The sequence below is a fragment of the Cyprinus carpio genome, chromosome B24 (assembly GCF_018340385.1).
Source record: "Cyprinus carpio isolate SPL01 chromosome B24, ASM1834038v1, whole genome shotgun sequence".
Classification (NCBI taxonomy): Eukaryota; Metazoa; Chordata; class Actinopteri; order Cypriniformes; family Cyprinidae; genus Cyprinus; species Cyprinus carpio.
In genome coordinates, this window is record NC_056620.1 from 6,010,623 (window position 1) to 6,034,332 (window position 23,710).

Genomic DNA, 23,710 nt, shown 5'->3' on the forward strand with positions numbered 1-23,710 from the left:
TTAAAAAGAAATGGAATAAAAATGCAAACTAGCCATTTTTTAAATTGTCAAGATGATAACTGGACCTCACTTGCTGCCATATGGATGGTGACTATTAAGATAAATAGAACAAAACATAGTGCACAGTATTTAGAAAGCTATTTTGCAGATGGCCTTTCCGCTGCTTCTGCAGCTCTGCTGAACAATTCTCATAATAGTAGGAGACCATTTTTCACTTTAAGTGGTTTAATGAGACACATGAGAATTGGTTGAGTTCAGTTGCTTCAATGGCAGCCTCTCCAGAGGAGTTCAGATCTGACCTATTCTTCACTATCCACCACAGAGAAGCAGCTTGGCTTTATAGAATCTGCTCACTTGCAAACGCTTTTTGGGAGAATGGACTGGAAAGCAAAAGTTTTAAATAACCTACCAAGTTTTTGTGCTTAAAAAGTTACTGCCAAATTAAAAAAGTGTGCTTGTTTGAATTTAGAATCACATGGCGGAGAATGACCATCATATTTTCTGCAGTGAAACTTGCAGCCAGTGTAGTTATCATGATGTTGTTTTCGTAACAAGTCCTGCGGTACCTGGTTGTTGTCTGGTGTTACATGCATTCAGTGATCACTGACTCCAGAAGCCCTCTGGTTTGGGCTGCTTAATGTCCAGTCCCTCACTTGGGGCTGTGCTGTTGAGTTTCAAGTTGCTATTTCGTCACATTTGTCTTAGTCAGAAGTTACTGAGACTAGTATCTGGTGAAGGATTGACTTGCCCTAGCATGCTCAGTTTACTGTAATCTACCAGTGTTACCTGGAACGAAGTCTGAATCCACTAGAGCTGTGTTTGCTGTGGCAAGAGTGCTGTCACTGTTTCTCATGGCACTTCATTGTGTAATCCATGTTATGCTGGCCTTTTATTTATTTAATCTCAATGGATGCACAGCGCACCTGTATTTGACGTACCGTAAACTCTAGTGTGAAGGTGCATGCCTCACCGTCACTTTGTCTCACACACACACAGAGAGAGAGAGAGAAAGAGAATTGACGCGCTACATGTAAACAATATTGTTTGTTGTATTTTCCTGTCAAAATAACGGCCTTCCCTTTGGAATTCTTCAGCTTTTAAGAACTGACGTTTTTTTTCTTGTAGTAGGCGGAACTAATGCACAAACGGTAATCTCATTGGCTGGCGCTAGGGATGTGACGAGATCACGTGCTACGAGATCTCGTGAGATCCGATGTGTCCCGCGAGATCCGGCTGGTCTCGCGAGAACGTGACGATATCCTTGCAAAACAATTTGCTGTTTACATTAGAGCTGCACAATTAATCGTTTAAAGATCGCGATCTCAATTCAAACACTCAAGCAATCTTATTCCTGAAAGACAACGATTCAGCTATGTCTGTTACAATTGTTTCACATCGCGAGAGTCAGTGGAGCGTGAGAAGCACGTTTTGTCGCTGCCCATGTTAATGAATCATTCAGGCTGCTGCTTAACAACACAGAAAGTATTTTCAACCACACATCATTATTTCTGTGTTACAGACATTTAATTAACATAAGTACTGAGATAAAAGTTTATAGTTTGGGTATAAACACTTATTCTCTACAGTAGCGTTCAAATCAAAAGTATCTAAAAACGTGTATGTGTTGTAATGCTTACACTCTTCCTCCAGCAGGTGGCGACAACTGCCCGTTTAAAAGTATTTGTCATTGAATCATTCATTCAGGAGATTCCAATAATGAAACAAGTCTTTATGAATTGAGACACTGACTCATTTATTTATTTTGTTCAAATTATTATATTTTTTAAAGACTTAAGCAATGAGCATTTTGTCAAAACCACTAGTAAATTATTTTATTTTGTTTGGTTTTCTAATCTTTTTTTCTTCAGAATTGAGATAATCACGATCTCCAATTTATATATATATATATATAAACATGATTCTCTATGTATCCAGAATTGTGCAGCTCTAGTTTATGTTTCATGTTGTTTATTGCGGCATATAATAGATATATTATATTATGTAGATATATAATAGAAGTTTAATTTCATAAAGCACAAGTTGATTTCAAAATGCTTCTACATTTTTTGCATTTTGTGTTTTTCAGTTGAATAAAATACTATTTAGTCATTGAGGATTTCTTTAAAAAAAAAGTCTAAAAATCCCGTCTGGTCTCGTTCTTGTGAACCCAGTCTCGTGTCTCGTCTCGTCTCGTGGGATAAGTGTCTCGTCACACCCCTAGCTGGTGCTCACCTATTATCGTCCCTGTATTGGTTTCAGCAAATCAGTCAGAGTGAACGCACACAACCTGATTAATATTCATTAATCCTTAGTGTGTTTTATATTGTTCTTATAAGTAGAATTCATATCATTATCTTATCAGTATTTTTGTTGTTTTTTCCCCTATTTTTCTTTCTTTTTTTTCTTTATTTTTTTTTATTTTTTACAGAAACACTGAATGACCCAAAAAAGCACCACCACCAGTCCAGTTAAAATGTTCAGTTAAAATGACTAATATGCATTCAAACATGGTTATCAAGTTTTATTTCTAATTACTAAAGTTAAATAATACTTGATTATCATATTATAATACTTCACAGACTAATGTTAAGAGTGTACTTAGGCTTATTTAAAAAAAAAAACTGTGCCATTTTACAAACATATATGATTATTATGTTGAACTTTATTCTTGAGAAGATGGTGCCATATTAAGCAGAATATAAAAAGTGTTTCTGTTGCTCATTAAAACGTTTCTGAAATGTCTTGTGTTTTTGACAAATATTGCATTTTATTCACTTCATCTGTGATAGAGTATGCAAACACCATGTGAGTGTCACTAACGGGAGCAGAGTATGTAAAGATTGTTTGATTGTCTTTTAAGTGAGCATAGGGTTTCTAGCTTATAGTTTTGTTTTTTGATTTTTGTAGCAGTTGTTCGTGTCAGATCTCCTATTACAATGTTTTCTGAAGGATCATGCGACATTGAAGACTGGAGTAATAGCTGCTGAAAATTCAGCTTTGTATCACAGGAATAAATTACATTTGAATATGTATATTAAAATAGACAACGTTATTTTAGAATAATGTTTTTTTTACTGCATTATAAATAAGAGAACATAAGAGACTTTATTTCAACAACATGAGAAAAAATAAATGATTAAATTGGTTTTCCAGACTTTTAACCAGAAGTGTAAATATAGATGAATATAATTTTTATTTTTTTGACACAACGTATGCTAGAATATGAGCAATCATTTTTTCTGTCATCACCCAGGTGCTGAGGCGCGTGCGCACAGGTGAGACCTGAACAGCATACGTTGATATCTGTGTTTAAACTAAACTCATTTAAGCTCTGCTAGTTTAAACATTTATGAGCCAGAGGACGCGAGCTTGCGCTCGAAGTGAGAAGATTTGTGCATGCTCATCCGAAGCGCACAAACCCGCGTCTCAGAACACCCGCAGATATAAAGCTCTCTCTGGAGTATTGTGTTTGAAAGGACAAATTAACACAAAATTTTGTCATTTGCCATTTTTTAAAGTCATTGTTCCTAGAACTGTTGACAGTTGTACATTTTTACAGTTGATAGGTGAAGTAATAAAGAGCTTTTACAGACTAATTAGGCCACATCCATAATAGCCATCACAGTTTTATTGTAAGTGGAAAGTGTGCTGTTTCAACACTGATGCTTTCCAGGAAAAAGTAGTGCTTGGCAGATGTAAGCTTTTGGCCTTTGCACTGGTGAGGACAGATTTTGTTTCATGTTGGTGCACATGTTATGATAACCTGCACATGTTCTTAAAAATTTACCCTCATAGATGTTTTGGTACTTCACCATACTCCCAAAGTCTAAAGCTGTTAAGTTGCTAATGATAAACTTTGGCATAAGCTGGCAGGATACTAGATGCTGGCTTTTGTGTACATGCTATATTTAGCAACTTCATCCCTGGTGTTGGCATCTATTATCTTTATTGCATTGCATAATTCACATAATAAACTCACGAAAGTGACATTTACATTTACATGTGTCCCATGCGTATGTGGTGACAAATGAGAACAGCTAGAAAAAGATGTGTGTTTTATTTGATGGTCACATTTAGTCTGTTAAATATTGTCTATTTTTTCAAACTTTAAAAATCTTCAAACTGAATAATAATTCAAATTTTATTTGGGAGGTTTGGTGAGGAGTTAATGAGTTAAGGATTTAAGGAGTTAATATGTAAGTTAATAACTCAAGTCTAAAAACGTGACAACACATTGACATCAGTGCTTCCCGCGGGTTTGAAATATACTTGCGGTGGTAGCCGGGTGGAAATCCTCCTATTACCCACGGCACAAAAATGGTCTGCTACATGTGACAAATAACAAATAATGTGTATTTTTTAACAATATTTTATTTATTGAAATTCATTTTAATTACATAGGCTAGTATTACATTTAATTACATACTAATATTATGCATTATTATATGCATTGTAAATTATGCAGAATTACAGCATTAAAATGGTGGAGTTCTCCTTACTTTGTCATACAGTGTCTCTCTCAGTGAATGGGACACAGATTTTACTGATACTAGTAAAGTCTATATGTTAAATAATATGTCAAATAATGTTCTTAGTCTTTTCTTCATGTGGGGAAGCATCCCAGCCAGAAACTACAATAGTTTACTGTGAATGAAATGGAAATTAAATTAAATACAATTGGAAATTAAATTAAATACAATTAATTGTATTTAAGCCCCCAGTGAGGGTAAAATATATATATCAGGGCTCCAGACTATGACCAAATGGCCACATTTTGTCACCGGTGCGACAAATTTTTGTGAACGGTTGCACTGGCGCGACCACTGCGTTGTTCAACTCATAAGCGCTGCCATTTGCATTTGAGAAACATCAAACAGCAAACGAAACAAAAGCAAAACTAACCCGCTACGTTTCAGCTGCGCAGCACGGACAGTTTATCAGCTCAGACCACGACGCAAACAAGTTTTACTCGGGAGCAAAGTTGATTTCGGAACACTGTTACAGTACAGATGCAACAGTGCTGCGAGATCCAGTGAGAAGTGTTTGAATTCGCTGCACAATGATAAGGTTGCTGCGAGATCTCGTGAGAATCATTCAAATTCTGCACAGAATTCTCTTGTTATAAACAGCGCTGACATATGTCTGGAAACCAGAAGCAGTAACGCTTACTGTAACCATGGCGTTGAGGTAGAAATAGCTGAATGCATTACATCATTTATTTCAGGGTTTGTACAACCTTTTGAGAGAGCAATTCAAGCAGTTTTCAGTGACTTTCAAGTCATTTCACACAACTGTTTCCAGCACTTTAAATCTCTAAATGGTCCAGTTTGAAAGTCATTTTTAATGGGGTGATCAAAATATACTTTGTGGTAAACACCCCCCACCCCCTCCACTACGCCACTGTTCATGGCATGAAATAATAATTTTTTTTGTTTTTTTTTACACGTAAGTAATGCTGTCCAGTAACTTGTTTTCATTATTTAAGCATTATTTTATTTATACCGCTTTTCCACCCAAATTACCCAGAATAACTGTACCAGGAACTTTTTTTCCCAGGAACTATTTTCCCTCTAGACCTGTTGTGTTCTGCGTTTCCACTGCGGTCTAAAGTACCGTGAAGATTAGGCAAATAGTCTGGTGACGTAGGTCTGCACGCGTTTCTCAATACAACAATGTATGCAAAATTCGGACTTGCATCCTCGGTAGTTCAGACTTTGCGAATTCGACTGAATACGACACAAGTCCGGTAATTCTGCAAACAGCAGCGTACTTGAACATCAGTCAGCTCGGCTTGGCTACTGCAATTTGCCTCACTATATATTTACAATAAAACGAAATAGGATGTCAAATACCACTGCCTCCTTTCGTTTTCATTTAAACATAATAATAGCTGCAGAAATGTACTTAGTTCAGGGAAATGTGTATATATACAACCATTACAATAGCCCTATTCGCACGGGATAAGTATTACCTGGTGACCTCTAGTCATTTGTAATAATTGCGGAGGTTGTCTGTGATCTTAATCCCATGTGAATCGGCCATAGGGCTGTGCAAAAAATTGAATGCGATTTTCATGCGCATCTCATCAGTAAAGACGCTCCTGTAATTAGTAGTATATCTCCAGAACGTGCGTTAAGATCAGGGTTGCCAGGTTTTCACAACAAATCCTGCCCAGTTGCTTCTCAAAACTAGTCCAAAACTAGCCCAATTGCGTTTCCAGGAGGTTTCCCGATAAAAATTGCATCCCGTGGTTAAAATATACGTTTTTTGGCAGGGTTGCCTTGGTAAAATTCGCATTTTAGGGGCTAAATATCACGTTATTGGTATTGGGGTCGCTTCAACCCGCGGACATGAAAAACAACTTGGCAGACTTGGCAACACTGGTTCAGGTGGAGCGGCATTTACTACACAGAGCCGTTGTCCACCGACAAGCTACACAAAATCGCTTTCAAAATTGACAAAGAATTGCCTGCGATTTTAAAATCGATTTTGTGTAAATTGTCAGTGAATTACGGCTCTGTGTAGTAAATGCCAACCAGTGTTGCCAAGTCTGTGGTTGTTTTTTATGTTCGCTGGTTGAAGCGACCCCAATACCAATAACGTGATATTTAGCCCCTAAAATGTGAATATTCTCAAGGGAACCCTGCCAAAAACGTGTATTTTTATCGGCCGGAACGAAACGCGATTGGACTAGTTTTGAGAAGCAATTGGGCAGGTTTTGTTTTGAAAACCTGGCAGTCCTGATCTGAACGCACGTGCTAGAGATACACTACTAATCACAGGAGCGCCTTTACTGAGGAGATGCGCATGAGAATCGCATTCGATTTTTTGCACAGCCCTAATCGGCCATGTTTGTAACTTGTAAAGTAAAAATTCCCCCGCAAAAGACCTACCTTATTTCACCGAACAACGAGGTCCTGTGATAATATTAGTCCCGTGCGAATCAACATCTCTGTGATTTGGCCTGGATTGGGGTATATCATTTTTTGAGGTTTTTGTTTGCTTTTTATCCATCTTTCACGAAGAATGGAGCTGCGTTGGAGCATTTAATTGTATTTTGGGTGCTGTCATATCACTACACCATACAATTTGCAGAAAGAGAAAGCTGAAAAGGTTTTGAGGTTAATGTGTTACAAATAAATCAAACATAAAGCTTGAGATATTATTTTAACCTGGTGAAATGTAAATGAAGTGCAAGAAACTATATTAATTTTTTTTTGTTTGTTTTAATCCATGTGAACCATAGAACGGGACTCTCAAAGCCTTGACATCTGGGTATCCGGGAGATAAGTCAGTACATTTGAGTAAAATCACAGGCTTCGCTTATCCCGTGCGAATGCACCACACGAAATTCAGATGTGGAAGGGTAATTTCAAAATCACACAAGATCCCTAGATAATACTAATCCCGTGCGAATAGGGCTAATAAAATGAAATATTATATCAATTGCCTCTTTTTATTTTCAGTTTAACATATAGATAAATTGAATACAGACCAAACATTACCTGTTAGATTTACCCAAAACGAATTATATTTTATGTTTAACCACTAAAGAGACATCAGAACCAGCGGCAAATGTCAGAAGGACTAGCCGAGGTGAGACTGCTCTCGCGTGGAGCTGATCATCTCCGAAATCTGCGAAACACATTTTTAAACAGGCGCTGTCTTTATAAATAAACAGCAGATTTGAGTTTTAAACAATTACATTCTAACCTGAAATACTTTTAAAACTACATTTCATGACACAATAACAGTAATATTTTGAAAACGATCCGAATAAATGGTGGTTGAAATCACAATGCTGCGTGAACTCAACCAATCAGCATGTTCAGCACTCAAGTCACACCCCCGAAAGTTCCGGACCTTTGAAAAAGTACTACCTCGTGAGCAGGGACTTTCTGAGGGGTATTTTTTTTTACCTGGAACTTCATTTATATCCTGGTTCCTGCTGTGGAAACACAAAAGTCCCTAGTTCCTGGGTAATGTTCCAGAGGTGGAAATGCGGCTTTATTTGTAAGACTGCTTTATGTTTGATTTATGTTGAAGTGTTTTGCCTTTTATTGGTGAGACTTTTTTGGTAATTAGGCTCTCAAAATGATGTAAAAATGTGAATTTAGATTTACACAAAAGGCCTATTTCTCTCAAATATTGTTCACAAATCTGTCTAAATCTGTGTTAGTGAGCACTTCTCCTTTGCCGAGACAATCCATCCTCCTCACAGGAGTGGCATATCAAGATGCTGATTAGACAGCATGATTCTTGCACAGGTGTGCCTTAGGCTGGCCACAATAAAAGGCCACTCTAAAATGTGCAGTTTTACTGTATTGGGGGCCCGGGGGGTCTGAAAACCAGACAGTATCTGGTGTGATCACCATTTGCCTTACGCAGTGCAACACGCAGATCTCCTTCGCATGTTCCTTTGAGTTAATCAGGTTTTTGATTGTGGCCTGTGGAGTGTTGGTCCACTCCTCTTCACTGGCTGTGTGAAGTTGCTGGGTATTGGCAGGAACTGGAACACGCTGTCATATACGCCGATCCAGAGCATCCCAAACATGCTCAATGGGTGACATGTCTGGTGAGTATGCTGGCCCCATAAGAACTGGGATGTTTTCAGCTTCCAGGAATTGTGTACAGATCCTTGCAACATGGGGCCGTGCATTATCATGCTGCAACAAGAGGTGATGTTCGTGGATGAATGGCACAACAATGGGCCTCAGGATCTCGTCACCGTATCTCTGTGGATTCAAGGTGCCATCAATAAAATGCACCTGTGTTCCTTGTCCATAACATACACCTGCCCATACCATGACCCCACCGCCATCATGGGCCACTCGATCCACAACGCTGACATCAGCAAACCGCTCACCCACACGATGCCATACACGCTGTCTGCCATCTGCTGTCTGCCCTGTACAGTGAAAACCGGGATTCATCCGTGAAGAGAACACCTCTCCAAAGTGCCAGACGCCATTGAATGTGAGCATTTGCCCACTCAAGTCAGTTATGGTGACGAACTGCAGTCAGGTCGAGACCCCGATGAGGACGAGCATGCAGATGAGCTTTCCTGAGATGGTTTCTGACAGCTTGTGTAGAAATTCTTGGGTATGCAAACCGATTGTTGCAGCAGCTGTCCGGGTGGCTGGTCTCAGACGATCTTGGAGGTGAAGATGCTGGATGTGGAGGTCGTGGGCTGGTGTGGTTACACGTGGTCTGCGGTTGTGAGGCCGGTAGGATGTACCGCCAAATTCTCTGAAACGCCTTTGGAGACGGCTTATGGTAGAGAAATGAACATTCAATTCACGGGCAACGGCTCTGGTGGACATTCCTTCAGTCAGCATGCCAATTGCACGCTCCCAGGAAACTTGCGGCATTGTGCTGTGTGATAAAACTGCACATTTTAGAGTGGCCTTTTATTGTGGCCAGCCTAAGGCACACCTGTGCAATGATCATGCTGTCTAATCAGCATCTTGATATACCACACCAGGGTTTTTCCTGGGTCAAAATTGGTCTTCGTGGTGGCTGACCGACATGGTCATCCACACACAGCAAGGAGTACCCTAGTACCCACATGATCCGCAAGCCCAATATTGACAATAAATGTGAAATTTAAAATAAATACAAAGAAACAGTTTGTGATTTTTTTTTTTTTTTTTTTTTTTTTTTTTTTCTTATCCTGTTTATTCAAGAAAAAATTATCACTGTCAGGCTAGATAGTAAAAGAAAGCGATTACAACTTATTTTACATGTAAACATCATCGATACCAAAGTATATTTGAAATGTCAAAGGTATCACAATTTATCTATTTACAAACTATGCAATTATCAGACACAGATATTACCTGTCACTCTCACGGTCATCCTTTCTTGCCCTCTTTGCAAAAAAGCTGTGATTTGTCCACGACTGGCTTTCATAGTTTTGAAAGATAAAATCCTTTTTTGATATACCTGATAATTATTTTAGTATAATCATATCAATTAAAAAGTAGCGTTAAAAGGTGTAATAGTGTAATTTTTTACCATATAAAATTTAATAAAATTAGCAGCTAGCTAGCAACAGCTTGCTTTGTGCTTTGATCTAGTTTCATCTCACTCCAGTCTACCTTTAAACTAAAAGATTTTAAATCTTTTGGGGTAAGCACACTTACTTTCTCATTTCAGATGTGTATGTTCTTCTAAGAAGTAATGATTTGTTATACACCAGTTCAGACACTGACGGGCAGACCGATTGTTTAACCATTCATTATAATGAATCGGCTCAAATGAGTCATTAGGTCGCGAATCGGACTTCAGTGGACGTGTTGTGTGGGAATCCTGGCTGTTAGGACATCGCGAAAGATTTGTCAACACACACACACACACACACACAAAAAAAAAAACACTTTATAACTGGATAGATTTTTTTTTTTTTTTTTTTTTTTTTTGTTTATTTAAAGTTATGTCAGCTGCATGTGTGGAATGCTTGTCACAAGTTGTAAGAGAAGATAAGGCAACTTTTTTTGACTGCAATTCACACCCAGCGGTAATTCAGCAAAAATATTCTCCGAATGCACCACGTGAAACATGGATTTGGTCTTCCAACCTTTAGGATCAGTTGATTTTGATGCGAGGGAGAGAGCAAAAACAGAACTGAAGACGGAGTCTCCGTCATTCTGTCTGTAGCCTGCTTCACTCACAAAACCCAATTACAGATCAAATAAGGCTTTGGCGGGACAAAAAATCGTTTTGGCGGCCCCAAAAAAATTTCAATGTAGGAAAAACCCTGCACACCTGTGAGGTGGATGGATTATCTCGGCAAAGGAGAAGTGCTCACTAACACAGATTTAGACAGATTTGTGAACAATATTTGAGAGAAATAGGCCTTTTGTGTACATAGAAAAAGTCTTAGATCTTTGAGTTGTCAGGACTGGATAAGCCTTCTGCATGTGATTCTCTGCTAAACTTCAATTAACGAGCACTGCTGCACGCATGTTCACCAAACAGATGGAGTGCAATGAAATGGGAGCGCAATAATTCTGACTAAAATATACATTTTACTAAAATATTTATAATTTGACAATGTATGTTCCATCTGCAGAATTTTAAACCTACAAGTAGGCCTAAGTGTATTTTTATGATAGCAGTATCCTAACTGTAAAGTTAGACTACTGTAATGGGGTAATCAAAATAGCCTAATACAGTTAGTCTGTGCTTTTGATTTAGATTTTTACTATAGTGACTAACTTCTGTCTTAAGAAGTATTATTTTTGTTTTTAGATTGTAATGTTACAGTGTAAGAATGTAATGAGATTTTAACCCTTTTTTTGCATATAGGCTATTATATAGCATAGACTATATGGTAACATTTACTATATTTGATTTACTATATTTGTTTTCATAGCCTTTATGAACATTGCTTAATTGGACAACATTGAACAGGATGATTAACATAAACATTTAACATAAACATATATATATATATATATATATATATATATATATATATATATATATATATATATATATATATATATATATATATATATATATATATAAACGATTAGTCTATACTAGGAAAGCCATTCAATATCTACAGCTCATTAACTATCTAGGAAAAAAAAAAGCAAAATATATACACCATATTACACATTCATTATATGTTAAATTTGGTTATTGTTGTCTTCATTATTGGAAATTATGTATAAATAAATGTTATTAATATAAGTTATTGTAGGCAATTTATATATATATATATATATATATATATATATATATATATATATATATATATATATATATATATATATATATATATATATATATATATATATATATATATATATACAATTTTTATTTTTTTTTCATTGAAATTGAAAAATTTTGGAAATACCAAATATTGCAGTTGAGCCAAGAAAATACCAAGATTGGTCAACCGATATATTGGCCAGTATTTGGTGCGTTATCGTCATTAACAGTTCTGTCTTATACATATAGAAGTGTCTAATATTCCGTTAAACAAAGGATTTAATGTATACAAAAAGTATTATAAAGATTGGTTTTATATTATTTGTAATAGAAAGGCAAACATTATAATACATTCTCGTTTGCCGTCAGCCTTAAGAAAATACTCATTTATATAATTTAAACACATCTTTGAATGGATAATGAACATTTAATTTCACAAACCTTGCAAACTTAGTCGCATCCAGCTGTGAGATTTGCATTTTTATTCAGCATGATCGTGTGTTCTCTATGTGACGGTTGGTGTGAATTGAATGCTTTAAACTTTAAACTTGTGATTTCAAATTATGCTTTATGCATTTGCCCACTGTCATATTCATGTCATTTTCAAAATGAGTGTTACCCTGGCTTTATTTGAAAAAATATGATTCCCAGTGCACACAAACTTCCCAGAATACTGATTGCCCTGTTGGTTACAGTGTTTGTTTCCTTTTTAATTATATTTTTATTAAATATTTATTTATTTGTGAAAAAATACTTTTTCATCTAAAATATAAATGTTTATTTTACACATTTATTTTTTAATCCATTGTCAAATGATTTTTAATTATTTATATATTAATACTTTTTAATATAATTATAGATGTTTTTTATATATATATATATATATATATCATATATTATATATAGCTTTATATGGGCTATCGGATTTATTTTTTTTAATTTATTTAACTTTTTTTTTTGTTTTTTTTGCCATTATCACCCTAATAGATAATGTTATGTTGTGTCCCAATGCACACAAACTTCCCAGAATACTGATTGCCCTGTTGGTTACAGTGTTTGTTTCCTTTTTAATTATATTTTTATTAAATATTTATTTATTTGTGAAAAAATACTTTTTCATCTAAAATATAAATGTTTATTTTACACATTTATTTTTTAATCCATTGTCAAATGATTTCAAATTTCTTAAATATTAATATAAAAAAAAAAAAAAAAAAATATATATATATATATATATATATATATACATATATATATATATATATATATATATATATATATATATATACTATATATAAAAAAATATATATATATATATATATATAGTTATATCAGCTTTATATGGGCTATCGGATTTCATTTTTTTTAATTTATTTAACTTTTTTTTTTGTTTTTTTTGCCATTATCACCCTAATAGATAATGTTATGTTGTGTCACCAAAAAATATTTCTTGCAGAAGCTACATTTTCCGCCTCCGATACCGATTCCAATACCTAGGGTTCAGTATTGGCCGATACCGATACCAGTGAAGTTTTTTTTCCCCCATTTACATAAATGTAGAATTTATATATCTCTGTGTGTGGAACTGATAATCATTCTTTCACAATCTACTAGATACAGACTATTTCATCATAAAGAAAAATAAAATAAACAATAAATATGAAAACATATAGGCCTATGTACATTCATGATCTATGACAAAGATTTATCATAAACTAGGTTAGTGGATAATTCGGTAGCAAAAGTAATTCTAGAAAAATCAGTGCACAATAATTTTAGAAATCCAAACATTTAGTGAAAAAACAATATTTTGTGGGGAACAAATAAGTGTTGCACTAAAATTATAAAATGTTACACATTTCTTTTTGTATTATTATAAAGTCCATTCATTAAAAAGATTCATGAATGTATTTATATATAAGTATATACTATACAATTTAAATACATTCTTTTAAATGTATAGCATATTTTTTTAATAAGGCAACAACATATGATAGATTAGGGCTGGGCGATATATCTAACGATATAATCATGCGCATCTAGTCAGTAAAGCCGGTTCCCTGATTAGCGCTAAATCGACATCACCTGCTTTCAAATGGAGCGGCATTTAATAGACAATGAACGCGATATTGCGTAGCTTGTCAGTGATCTACGGCTCTGTCTATTAAATGCCGCTCCATTTGAAAGCAGGTGATGGCGATTTAGCGCTCATCAGGGAACCAGATTTACTGACTAGATGCGCATGATCATATCGTTAGATATATCGCCCAGCCCAGTGATAGATACGATAGGACAAAACAAATACACCAGATGCGCACATTGTAAGTGCTTCATTCTGCACTGTATTTGACACGCAACACACAGTGCTTTGCATTAAAAAGTGCAAAGCACAAAGGAAAGAGAAATTGATGCGTAGTGTATTATATCTGTGCAACAGTTATTGAGCCTTTCTTTTAACAGTTTTAAATTTCAATTACTGTGCACATTAAAACAATTTGTAGTATTTTCTACGCCCGGGTTTTGTTCTCACAGACACCTGGTAGCATGTAACAGAACAACATTAAACTCCGGCAAGAAGATAAAGACTTTTTTGCAAAATCTTAGACCTGTATTTACAAATCAAATATAATAATGGGAACACAGAATGATCTTGGAGAGAGCTTTTCCGAACTGACTGTCGTAACTGAACGCGACCAGGGTTTAAAGGCTGAACGAATGACTGACAGCCACAGCGGAAAGATGGGGTTTGTGTGGAGTTTGTTTTAAGTTTTTTGTTATTAATATGTAGCTCACATTAAGCTACCATATGGCTTCAGAAGTAACACAAAATAATTTGCACAATCGGAAGAAAAAAAACAGACTCGGATTTGGATCGACCCTCTCTGACTGATACACGATCCATAATCACCTATAATCGGAGCCGATACCCAAATTATGAATATCCGATTGGCGCATCCCTACATAAAATGGGCTGGAAATAACACTGCTGAGACAGCTGCCTGACATCTTGTCCTTATGTTGCATTGCATAAAATAATATAATTTACACCACATTAAAGACTTTATAAATGAAATAAAATGTATACAATCCTTTATTTACCGGAAAGAGTGCAACAAATCTGCGGCACTGAGAACCACTCTCTCCTGTTGACTTAAAAAGCCTGTGCTCTCAGCAGCAGCATTGTTACGAAGTTTCACTGGAGACAGGGTCAACCCAGCAGTTAGGTAGAAAAAAAATAACCCAGCCTTAATGACCCAGCACCTGGGTAAATATATAAAAAATAACCCAATGAAATGACCCAACAAGCTGAACCCAGCATTTGGGTTCAAAAAATAGCCCAGCACCTGGGTACAGATATTAAAAACAACACAATAAAATGACCAACAAGCTGAACCCAGCATTTTTTTTTTTTGAGTGCAGCCAAATTTGATGTGTGATTAATTTGCGATTAATTACAGCCACATCATGTAATTAATTAGATTTAAAAAATTGTAATCACTTACCAGCCCTAGTATGTATTATGTAGCCTATTTATTTTGTATTTATTTATTTTAATTTTATGCATGCTAGTTCAGAAAAGTTTATATCTGGTGGGCTACAGCAAGTTTGCTAATAAAGTCAGTCCTGGAGATTTAAAATCTAAACCAGTCAGTATACATTTGAGCATTACATAAATGAGACAGAAGCAACTTTTTATTCTAACAAGGAGCTCTTTTATAAGGAATGTTCTTCATCACTGGACAGTAGCTGGACTGGCAAAGTTTGCCGCTAATGAAGCATCTTTACTCTTGCTCGGCAGTTAGCTGTCAGTTAGCATCTGCCATGTATTTTTGGTTAGCTGCTTGAAAATCAACATTGGAGCATAATTTTTTTTGTTTCCGATGAGGAGCTGGATTTGGGTGTGAGGTTGTTCCATATAACAGTGAGCGTTATAAGAAATAACAATTAAGAGGAATATAAGTAAAATGATGATCGCACATGAAATTTGACTGTAGACATATCTATCTTCTAGAAAAGCTACACGGGGTGGGTCGCCCCTTCATGGACACCACCATGTTGACATCACATGGTGAAACCCTGGCTACAGTCTGAAATGCCATAAACAGTTCAATTAAATCTATTACGGCTGTCACAAGTAAAGTGAAAATGAAATGAAAAGTGTCAATTGCAGTGTTAAATTTAGATCTGTTCATTTTGCGTATTTCCTTTTACGCATTTACAGCGTTGCGCATTATAACAATCACATACGGTTGTGATGAGTTTATAAATGCAATGGCTGATCAGAGAGATTCCTTCATCATTCAGTGTAGACAGCTTCATTGATTATTCATTGAGTTTATGATATACGTGTATTTGATAGATTGCACAGTCATTACTGTCAATACAAAAATGTAAATATGAAAATATTTTCAAATAAAAGCATTTATTTATGAAAGACAAGATTTGGTCTTCAAAAAGCCTTTTTACAAAAGGTCCATCTTGAAAAAGGGGTCGTCTTATAATTAACAATACGGTAATAAGTATGTTTACTTGATATACTGCAAAGTTCAGTCAGTGCTGCAGGCACTTTATAAAGCGTAAACATAAAAGTACATCTAAACAAAACAAGCAAGACCAAATGCCAGGGGAAAAACGTAATATACTACAAACACAACATAATAGAGCCAGAGTCAACAGCTGAGTCAGCATTTGATGAAAAGGAACTAAACAAAAGCAACAAATAACTTAGGTGTGAAGTGGCAGCATTTAGATGTGGCTGAAGTCTAAGTGATAAATAAATCGATTATCAAAATAATCGTTAAATGCAGCCCTACAATATTTGCTGAAGAGGTTACTCCATTTGCAATATGGCAGTGAAGAGGCAGTCTAGGCCTCCCAAAAGGCCCCCTTCAGAGAGACTTGAAGTGTTTGTTGTTGTCATACGGTCTTTCTTGTGTAGATTAACAGCAGTTTCCTCTAAGCCTGCAGAATTCTGAAGTCATCCGCTGCAGAACTGATGTCGCTCGCCTAGTCTTGTTTTCACAGCTAAGCCAATACTGGCTCAGATAAGAGCGTAAGGCAAACTGAATCATAGCATGGCATCTTTCATCTGATTGGATGGTCCTGTGCCTGACTGGAGCCTCTCAGATTCCCAAGTGATCATGAGAGAGGGGGAACGGAGCATGAACAACCCTGTATGCATTTCCATCACATACTTGATGATATTGCTTTGTTAATACCAAACATATTTACTGATTTGTAATACATTACGAGTAATATTGCTCATATTTAAGGTAGTGATGCTTTTGATTGAATTTTTACTGAAACCAAAATTAAACTTTTCATTTAGCTAAAAAAACCCGTTAAATTATATTTAATAATCGATTGAACTTGTATAAATTCAAATAAAAGCTGAGTTACAAACATTTAAATTGCACCTACAGCTTTTGTATGTCAGTGATATAATTTTGTTATATAATGTTTCTACTTTGTCTGACAAGTTGTTAAAATATATTAGCATTTAAATTGGCTACAATAACTTATATTAATAACATATTTATTTATACATAAATTCCAATAATGCAGACAACAAAAAACAAATTAAACATATAATGAATGTGTAATATGGTGTATATATTTTGCTTTTTTTTTTCCTAGATAGCTAATGAGCTGTAGATATTGAATGGCTTTCCTGATATAGACTAATCATTTAGTTATATATATATTTATACTATGGGGCTGTTGAATGCTTGAATCTTATTGGCTGATGAATGTTCTGAGGTGTGCAATTATTTTCTGGGAAACACACGGCGAACGTAGTTCCAGGCAGCTCTCTTGACCGCATTAAAGTTCCATATCACTTTGCATAGTTAACTGTAATAACGGAAATTGCAGGACTAACAAAAACAACAACATGACATATGATTTTCCGAAAGTAAATACACATGACATTTCTCACTAGCGAGGTTATAACAGTACTGTTTAGAGACGGTACTGCATAACACTGTTGAGGGACGCAAAGATGTAGCCTAATTCACACAAGCTCTCTCTCTCTTTCTTTCTCTGTGTGTCTCTGTCTCTCTCGCTCTCTTTCTAATAACTTCATTAATAACTGCATTAGAATGCTATCAAGAGAGTCTATGGATGAGATGCGGAAAAAATGTTCCTACTCACAATAGCGATTTAAGTACAAAAACCAGACGAATACATTTAAATATATCATCTGATCGATGTTTTGAGGTGTGGTATGTGTATATATGTGTGTGTATATATATATATATATATATATATATATATACTTATTGTATTAGAATATTGAATTATTATTCCTCTTAATGATCATATTATTTAGTATAGTATTATTCAGAAGATCGATTTTCTTTTCAAGTCTTTATTTGGTGGAAAACTGAGTAAAGACCTTTTGAAGTTTACTGTCTCTGTTCTCTGACTGGTGTAGTGTTAGATTTGTAAAATAACTTGTTTAGAAAGTGGTTAGAAATGTTCAGAATGTTAAAACAAAAGGAAGCTGGATTGCTTTGCACAGCAGATTTAAATCGAACAGTTCTGAGCCATTGAAAACGCTATATCATGAGCAAAATTTGAAGTGTGTTTAGTAGAATTGAGAAAGCACAGTGAGTCACATGCAGACTTTAAATATATCACACAAGGCCATATCTTTTAGCCTATCTTTCAAAAATTTAATTAATTGTGTAGCCCTGCAATGTCTTTCAGATACCGGCATATAAGCCGTTGAATGACTTCCGTTTCCTTCAGCACATGCGTGTGAGTGGTTTGCCATCAGGCTGTTGTGGTCAGGTAGAGAAGGGGCACTGTGATGCTGGCAGTGAAAGCAGCATTCAAATTAGGAGCAGTGCTGGCCTCTCTGAGTCTCTGCTGGGCACAGGGGTTTTCCTCCCTCATTTTCCTCCTCTGTCCTCAGCATGACTGTGCTGAATAAAATCTCTAAATTAATTTGAGCAGTGCTCCATGGAGAGCAGCGGCGTCACGCTGAGTTGCATCTCTCCCCAGTGTTCATCCACACACAGCTGTACTCACGATCATCAGCTATGAGTCAACAGCACTGCTCTCCTCTCCTCAGATTCATCTCTCAGTGCTGGAGAGAATGCTGCACTAAGTCACAGGGTTTTGCGGGATCTATCATGCAGTGGTAGAAATCTTTCAGCCAGTAGGCTTGCTGCGATAGTCAGTGTTATGGTGTTACTGGTGTTAAGCTGCAACACTGGTTATGTCATTTGCTCACCACAGCACAGCCCCCCACCGTCATTTAGATTTTTTTACAGTAATAAAAATAATTTAGGCCTAGTTCAGTTAGAGAACAGACACTACAATTAAAAACTCAATGTGGCTGCTCAATGCATCGTGCCGAATGACAGTTGCATCACAGATCAGGAGCAGGAGTCAAGACGATCTTGGAAGATTTGATTTCAACTTTAGCGTTGACTTTTGCCGTTTATCTAAGGTGATTTTGGAAGTTTTTTTTTTTAAACATTTGTTTCTTATTTATTAGGTTCCACAGTATTTGCTGATATTTACTTTATTTAAACTTTGTGTATTTTATTTATTTTATTTTACATCAAGGTGTAGCCTAGGGATGCTCCGATCGCCGATCACAGAAAGCAGTATTTGCCGATCCAATCACTGATACCAATCTTTTCAAAATCTTCTTTTGATCATGTAGAATAAATTATAGTGATGATCCAACCAAGATTTTTAGACATTTATTCAGGGCTTGAATTTCATTGAAATTTTTTCACTGAATTTTTGCAATTGAATTCCTCTCTTAGGTGACTCTTGTGAGAGGATTTATTTATTTATTTTTCATTTCATTTGGCATTTTTTAGACATTTTTCTAAAATATATATTTATCTCACCTAAATGTTTGATCATGCACTGTATTTTTGTTTTTACAATCGTGTAATTGTTGCACAATAGCTTACACACTGCAAGCCTGATTTTGTGAGCTGTATGTGAGGTTCACACATACTCTGTTTGCGGTGTGTATGTAGTCCATGTGTGGTTCAGAAGCAGCACGGACTGTGCTTTCACACAGGAGTCTGCTCCTGATCCGTGGCTGTTTACCACAAACACAACATTTATCCATTATGTTGATTTTAAATTCAAACATTGTTACTTAAAATGCTTTTTCAACATTGCAATTCTGTTTTACACAGTACAGTAATACAATCTTTCTTCAATTATTCAATGCTTTTTACTAGGGATGCAGTGATACCATTTTTTCCGATCCGATCCGATCCAGAAAATTCTGAGTATCAGCCGATTCCCATCTGATCCAATAGCAGCACAGTTTTTAATTAAAAAAAAAAAAAAAAAAAAATCAATGTAGAATTTCTTACCTCTGTGTGGTGACTTGATTGTCATCTCTTTTGTGTGTAAAACACAATCTACTATATATAGGCAACTTCATTTTAATGAAAAAAAATATATAAAAAATATATAATCATAATCTATGACAAAAATACTTTTAGAAACTAGGTTAGTGGATAATTTAGCAGCAAAAGTTATTCTAGAAAAATCATGAGTGCACATATAAAATCTAATCATTTAGTGAAATAACATTATTTACATAAAAGTGTACAAGTGTAGGACTAAATCTGGTAAAATGTTACACATTGCACTTTGTATTGTTGTATGGTATTGTGAAATGCCACCACTGAAGAAAAGTTCCAATACAGAGCGGCACAAAGTGCTTATGCACATCCCGTGCTCAGAATGAAGGAAAGAGATATTAATGCGTAGTTTAATAAATCTGTGCGATAGTTTGAGTCTGTTCTTTTAGCTGTTTTCAATGTCAGTTATTCGCGCTCTTGAAGAGTTTCATCGTTTCGACTGTCGCAACAGAACGAGACATGCAATTTGAATGCTGAATGTATTCTGTACCTCACATTAAACTATGGAACCGCTTCAGAACTGACTTTATTGTGCTTTCGTGGGGCTTAACAATACCACAGAATAGTATACACACAATATCGGATTTGGATCGGTCGCGTCTGACCGATACCCAATCCACAGAAAATAACCGTATCGGAGCCGATACCAATACTGAGTATCGGATCGATGCATCCCTACTTTTTACTTTTGCATTTACTTTTAGATGTATAAATTAAGTTGCTAAAGCAAAATATTTAAACTAATTTTCTTACGGTATCACAAACATTCTAAATTAAAACTTACCATTGACAGAAACAGTCAGCTCTTTGCCTTTTCTTTTGCATTTAAATCTAATAAATAAAAATTACAAACAATCCTGCGGTTCATAAAGAACTTTAATTAAGAACTTTAAGAACTTTAAAATAATTGCCTTGTTTATCTAAAAGTGCTCTTTTCCTTTAAACCTAGCCAAAAGCCATAGCCTGTGTGTTGACTGTGAAACACAGTAGACTTTAATTACATGCATTTGTGGTGTAATTACTAAATTGTTGTCAATGCATGTTCATGTTTACTGCAAACAATGCACTGTTACTTTTTTTTTTTTTTATTTTGAGAGAGAAAGAGAGCGCGTGCGGTGGTTCACTCATGCTGTTTCTGAAATTATGTCTCACAGAAACTTTTTCTAATTACTTTATCAGTTATTTAATGAAGAAATATGAAATCACCTAAAGCATTATAATTATTTCACCTGTGCTGGACAGAGATTGAGACGACTGGCATGTCATCAGCTTGAGATCGTCTACCGATAGTGATCGGTAGACGATCAATCAGAGCACCCCTGCTATACCCTATGCCATGCCTCCAAACTTATTCATTTTACTAATAAATCTTCTATGTTTCTTAGTTATTTGGTTCCACAGTGTTTGCTGATTTTCAGTTTTGTATACCTATTTTAACTTTGTGTAGTTTTATTTGTTATTGTATATTAGGAATATAGCATGGCTGTTGGTTTATTGGCGAATTGCTGTTAATTTGAACGTGAAAGTAAAATGTGCATGGCATTTTAACAAGCTATTTAAAAGTGAGGAAAAGAGGAAAAATTCAACTGAAAAATTGCATGACCTCAAATTGCTGCTAATTTGAAAGTGAAAGTAAAAAGCACACACCAGTGTCATACAAACATGTAATATATGAATATGTTTGTCTCTTTATACAGAATGTCATCAGTGGAAAAGAGTCTGGAGCCCTCTGAGCAAGGACCATCTCCTCCCCTGAGCAGTGCTGGGGCCACGCCCTCAGGGAGCCCAGCCCCCTCAGATAGACGCCCACGGGGCCGGCCACGCAAGGATGCTTCCTCTCTCACACCCAAGTCCAAAAGAAAGTAAGTGCATCTTCTGTTCCTGTGTGAAGGTCTTTGCATGTGATGACACACCTTGAGAGCTGATCTTGTGTCTGCTTTACATTTTACTTTGTGTTGCTTAAAGAAGAATAGATTTTATAACTTTTACAAATTGCTGGCTGATTATATTAAAGGGCTTAATGAATGAAACCTGTGACACTTGCATGGACAATTTCAGGTTTATGGGTCATGTGTTATTTAGTACTTTGTGATATGCCACTGGTTGACTGAACTGTCGGTTATCATTTGCCCAGAAATCAGATTGAATCAATAAGGCTTAAGTCCAGGAACAATTGTGATATTTATGGTGATATATGAGGCTAATTTATACTGTCATGTGATTATGATGACCTGATTATCTTTCCTGCCCCCTGCCATCCCCCCTCCCCCTCTTTTTTATTATTAAAGTATTAAAGTATTAGTCAGTTTTCCAGCTTCTCTTCTGAACTCCCCTATGCCCATTTAAACTATTCATTAAGCACAGTGAATTATTTAATCACTTTTTATTAAGAAACCTTCTGGATAAATCATGTGATTAGGGTCAGATGTACATTAAGGTTCAGGGAGTGTGTTGGTTAACACAGTATGCAAGGCTGCATGGTTTGTGGAAAAAATTGTGATGTTCTTTATTTATTTATTTATTTATTTTATTTTTTTCCAGTTTGGATTTGAAATGTTGTGATTGTCAGTATGGTAATAGTAATAACAATAATCATTATCGTCAACATAATTATTATTTTACTTTATTTTATTCTACATATTAATGTTTTGGGTTTTTTACATTACTTTGTAAAATTACAGTACTAATGTTTCTTCATTTTCAAATGTTTTTTTCAAAACCATCAAACTTTTATTTTGGCGTGAAACCACAGGGAGCTGCTTATAACGAGTATGATAAGATCATTGTCACATGATCATTATCATAAGATATTGTCACGTGTTGTGTTCCCAAATGCACGTTATAAGTGACTCAAACTCAGAGCCAATTCTACTTCATACAAGCTCCATGTTTGCATTTACTGCAAACAGAGCCATTCATTCTGAGATGATGCAAATACTGGCGGTGCTGGCTGCTCACATGTAAAAATACAGTGGCATGCTTTACTGTGAAATTGTACACTTTGTGATTTGATAAATTTTGATTAATCGTGCCTACCAGTATATGTGTGTGTGTGTGTGTGTGTTGAGAGGACTGTATTCTGGTGAAGTATTCTGCTGCACCTGGAAGAGGCTTTCAAGTGTGTCGATGTGCGTTAGTGTGGAAGAGCTCTGTGAGGCGCACAAGGAGATGCTGCTGTAGAAGGATGACATTTTCTTTTTGGCAAGTTGATTTTGGCTCTAAAATAAATCTGCTCTCATACAGCATGGGGTGTACATATGGGGAACATTTTAGACTGGCTGTATTTTGAAGACACTGTGTCTACACCAGACGTGAGTGGCACTACTCAACAAATCTCGACTGCTTTCATTATAGTCAACCGAACCGTCTACTGGATATGGCTGATGTGGCACATCATCAGTTTATGGATGCCCTCGTCCTTTTTTGATGTTCTGCACAACTATAATATGCCACTTTAACCCACCCCCCACCCCCCTTTTTTCATAACCCAGTAGTTCACCCAAAAAATCATTGCTACAGATGTTTCTCCAAAAAAGTCAAACTTACTTGCTTCTATGCAGCACAAAAGGAGAAAATTTGAA

At 35.7% G+C, this 23,710-nt stretch overlaps 1 protein-coding gene across 10 annotated transcripts in view; it reads left to right on the forward strand.

The window, feature by feature from the left end:
* The window catches only part of LOC109050388 (histone-lysine N-methyltransferase 2C-like), a 140,651-nt gene that overhangs the window by 1,585 nt on the left and 115,356 nt on the right, over nucleotides 1-23,710 (forward strand). For all 10 annotated transcript variants that reach the window (XR_006158534.1, XM_042752517.1, XM_042752518.1 and 7 more), the window contains exon 2: nucleotides 21,827-21,991. Coding sequence is in view for 9 of the 10 variants with exons in the window: in XM_042752517.1 (XP_042608451.1) it covers nucleotides 21,828-21,991 (164 nt within the window). In the remaining variant the exon portion in view is untranslated. The remainder of the gene's footprint in view (nucleotides 1-21,826; nucleotides 21,992-23,710) is intronic.